The sequence below is a fragment of the Helobdella robusta genome (genome assembly GCF_000326865.2).
Source record: "Helobdella robusta unplaced genomic scaffold HELROscaffold_72, whole genome shotgun sequence".
In the NCBI taxonomy this organism is placed as follows: Eukaryota; Metazoa; Annelida; class Clitellata; order Rhynchobdellida; family Glossiphoniidae; genus Helobdella; species Helobdella robusta.
Window position 1 is genome coordinate 443,686 of NW_008705409.1, and position 4,526 is coordinate 448,211.

Consider the following 4,526-nt stretch of genomic DNA (forward strand, 5'->3'; position numbering starts at 1 on the left):
TTTATAATACATTTTTTTTCTCTTTCTCTCTCTCTCTCTCTCTCTCTCACTCTCACAAAACGAAAAATATTTATGATATTTGAATTTCTATTTGAATATATATATATATATATATATATATATATATATATATATATATATATTATACTGAGCGTATTAAATCTGCAGAAAATTTTTTTTCTTCCATTCATTCCACACTTTCGCTAGTCATAATTATCCATAATATTATTTTACTTCGCTGATGATTTTATTATTGTTATTATTATTATTGTTGTTGTTACTGCGGTTGTAGTACGATGACGATGAGGAATGAAATGTATGATATTGAAGTTAGTGGTTAACTTTTTGTTTCCTATATGAGGCGTTATGATCTTTTGATGTTGCCGTTGTTATTATTATTATTATTATCCTTATTATTATTATTTTTATTACTGCTAATTATGGTTGAAAATTATGTTTAATAATAATAATAATAATAATAAACGTTCAGTTTTGTATTTTGTGCGTACGTTTGTGTTTCCTTCAAATCGTTATTCAATTCAATGGTTATTATCTATAGTAGCATGAGTATAAATGGTAGTAGTAGTAGTAGTAGCAGCAGCAGCAGTAGTAGTAGTAGTAGTAGTAGTAGTAGCAGTAGTTGTAGTAAACAGGAAAAAATATTTAACATTTATAAACGTGTCGCCGTTAATATTATGGTTATTGTTGGTATTATTATTATTACTATTATTATTATTATTATTTATTTGTTTTTTAAAACGGAAAGACGTCATGTTTTGCCTATTAAAAGACAATATTAGTCGGCTGAACTGAACAATAGGTGCACGAGATGATTCGTCATTCATTCATTAATTCATTCGTCCGTTCATTCGTCCGTTCATTCGTTCGTTCATTTATTTATTTATCATTCATTCGCTTTTTCATTCATTCATTCATTTATTCGATCCTTAATTCGTCAACTCTTATAATTTTTTCATTCAGTCTTTCAAATTTTTAGACGATTTTATTCATTCAATCGTTCGATCATTCATTCATTCATCCGTCCATCCATCCATCCATTCATCCATCCATTAATTAATTAATTAATTGAATAACTGATTGATTCAATCATTCATTCGTTCATTTATTCACTCACTCATTCATTCATTCATTCATTCATTCATTCATTCATTCATTCATGGTCGTCACTAACCATCGTCAGATCTCAATCTCACCACCGCCTGAGCACAGCACAGCACGATGAATGTTATCAAGAGGTCTGTAGAAGTAGTAGCTTCTATTATAATTACAAGGGTCGCAATGTAGCGACGTTCCTGTTGTAAGCCTGAGAGAGAGTGAAGAGAGAGAGGGAGAGCAATGGTGAGAAAAGTAAGTAATGTTGAAGTAAACAACAAGAAGCCAATAAAATAGAAGAGAAATGAAGTAAAGGTAAGAGTAAAAAAGAGATAAGTAAAAGAAAGAGAGATAGAAAAGGACCGATAGAGGGAAGAGTAAAAGAAAAACAAGATAGAGAGAGAGAGAGAGGACGAGAGAGAAAGAGCTTACGCAGGCAACAGTTGTAGTAGTGGGACGCCACAAACGAAATAATGACATTTATGTGTGCAATGACGACACTAATAAAGTAAATAACACAAATTCTTCTTATAATTATTATTATTAATCATTATGATTTTGATTATTATTGTTATTATGACAAAAACAATTATACGTACGTAATTATTAGATAACGAGGTGATCATTGTATGATTGTGACCTTAATTAATTTCTCCGAATAATTAGTATTAACCAAAATAAGAATGATAATAATAATTATAGTTATTATTATTATTGTTGTTGTTGTTGCTGCTGTTGTTGTTGCTGTCGTTGTGGTTACATGATATTTTTTTATTCCTCACATTGAAATTTATTATTATTTTTCAAAATACTTTATATTAACGCGCGCAAGTGTTTGTATGGAACAGTGGAACAGCCAGTGTTACAGTACTTAACTTTCAGCGCCGGGCTTATGAACATCCGCCGAGACTTGCCGACTCGAGTTTGTAGAGAACTCGTCGTTAACAGTCCAGCGGTTTCTCTGCCTAAGCACGCTAGTAAAATAAGAGTAGTAGAGAATTCTCATCGGAAAGATTGGCTCATCCTATAATGCTTACTTAATGTAAATTAACCCCATCCTGTACCTTAACTTATACTATCTTGTGTGTGTGTGTTTGTTTGTGTGTGTGTATTTGTGCGCGTGTTAGTATACGAACTCGTTGAATGAGTATTATTTTTGTATTGTTACCAGCATTTTTGTCGTTACTATCTTTTTCTTTATTAACTTTATTACCACAATAATGTGAAGTCGTAAAAATGGTTTTATAGTTCAAAAATCACAAGACACTTTATTACCCCAATAATGTGAAGTAGTAAAAATAGTTTTATAGTTTAAAAATCACAAGACATCATCATCATCAGAATCACATGAATAAAAATAAGAGAGAGAGATAGAGAGAGAGAGAGAGAGAGAGAGAGAGAGAGAGAGAGAAACAGAAATAGAGAGAGATTATAACGTCGTTAAGTAGTACTTAGTCAATTTTTAAAAAATTTCTTTTATCAAGTTCACTATAAATTTTTCAAATATTTTATTCGTTCTCTCGTTTGTACGTTCAATTATTCAACTGTTTGCTTCTTATTTTGCTCCATCATTCATTCATTTATTTATTTATTTCTTCATCCATCGTTTATTCCATCCACCTAGCCATTAATGCATCCTTCTATCAATCTATATACCTTTCTTCTTTTATCTCTACATTCTTTCTTACATTCTTTCATAGAAGAATGAATTCATGCTTTAGTTTTTACATCCATCCATCTAATTATCAAATTTAGTTCATTCGTTCATTCAATCATTCGTTCATTCATTCTTTTCGATCAACAAACTGACACCCTTCTAAGAAATGAAATAAACAAGCACACCTAAAAAAACAGTAGCAGCAAATTGACGTCATCTGACGTCACGTCTATTTTTAGACATTACATAACTCTATTCAGGTTGCCCTATATAAGAGCGGTGATTAAGTCTTAATAACCAAACTTCCAAGTTAGAGTACAGTTGCGAAATGGTCTTTTTTAACGATAAAGTGCGATTTATTTTAAAGATAATTCATAATTAACTGTATACAAAATTATTTGTTGCATTATTTTAGTTATATAACGTATAAAATTCGATATTTTATTGAAAAAACGGAACTTTAATTCTAATCTAACTACTCTTTAGTATATGATTCTAATTAGCTAAGTTCTTTTAATGTTTTAATCGTTTTCCCTTTTAATTCAAGTTAAACAAAATTGCTTAAGAAATCGTTTAATAATTGCCTAATTTATTACATAAAAGAATTTTCTACAAACTATTAAAATATTTAATTAGTTTGGTAGAAATTCTAAGAACATTTGTCTCGTAATAATAGGAAATAGTGAATAATACTACGCTGTTCTACGCTGTTCATAATCAGTGCTGTGATCATTTTATTATAATTAGTGATCAGTGATCAGTCACGTATTCATTAGATAAGTACTCCAGAATCCATTCATAACTGTTTTTCATCGGCCAGCTGTTTGCCTGATTGTGTGATTAGTGAATAATAAGCAGTAATATTAATTATTACTTTGGTCATATTCATTCATTCTTGCTTTGAAGTTATTGGGGCCAATGTACCAGAAAAGTCAGACGTCATTTTCTCAGAAATTCGCTCAGAATGTGAGTTTCAATTTTCTATTTCGATAATTTTGAACTTTGATTCTGGTAATTTTGATAGTTTTCTTTTGAAATATTGAAATTGTTTTTTTTTTTAGAAAAATTAATTTGTTAATTCTAAATTTAAATTTTTTTACTTTTTACATTTAAAATTTAAATGAAATGATTGTCTATTATCAGTTTAAAAATTTTTTCAAATTTTACATTTGAAAAAATGTTGAAATTTTAGTGATCTCATTTTATTTAGAAATAGAAACATTATATTGCTTGGAAATACTAACATCTGAAATTGAAATAAAACATTTCATTAGTTTTCTGTTGTACATAGTACATAATTTGTTAAGCTTAAGAATAATTTATAAAGAACAAAGAATAGCTTAAAATTAAAAATTTTATATCAGAAATTGTATTTTTTTTTTTCAAAATAACCTTATCTCAATCATCTTTCTCTATTTTTTCTAAATTTTATCTAAAATTCTGTTTTCTTCTCAGATTTTGGAATTAAACATTGAAGGCCAGTGCTCAACAGCAACAGAATTCAATAACACCACATCACTGGAAGATTTTCATCTCCTAACCCCAACAACCCTGGCCTACTTTGATAATATGAACAATGATGACAAAGATGACAGCACCAAAAACTCTGCACTAACTACTAAACATGAATCATCATCCTCACTGCCTGCCGGAGAGTTCAGTGGAAGCTACAAGCAAGATTTCATCGAAGGGGCATATGCAAGCGACGATGACAGTGATGGATCCACAAGTGATGGCTACTCTGATTCCAGGGTTG

At 29.7% G+C, this 4,526-nt stretch overlaps 2 protein-coding genes across 2 annotated transcripts in view; both read left to right on the forward strand.

The window, feature by feature from the left end:
- Positions 1-459, forward strand: part of HELRODRAFT_115969 (hypothetical protein) — a 3,899-nt gene extending 3,440 nt beyond the window's left edge. The window contains exons 10-11 of the mRNA XM_009031332.1: positions 15-95; positions 118-459. The gene's annotated coding sequence lies outside the window, so the exon portion shown is untranslated. The remainder of the gene's footprint in view (positions 1-14; positions 96-117) is intronic.
- A 2,639-nt stretch (positions 460-3,098) lies between these two features.
- The window catches only part of HELRODRAFT_194288 (hypothetical protein), a gene marked incomplete at both ends in the record, with an annotated part of 2,698 nt that continues 1,270 nt past the window's right edge, over positions 3,099-4,526 (forward strand). The window contains 3 exons of the mRNA XM_009031333.1: positions 3,099-3,119; positions 3,677-3,736; positions 4,226-4,526. Coding sequence (XP_009029581.1) covers positions 3,099-3,119; positions 3,677-3,736; positions 4,226-4,526 — 382 coding nt within the window. The remainder of the gene's footprint in view (positions 3,120-3,676; positions 3,737-4,225) is intronic.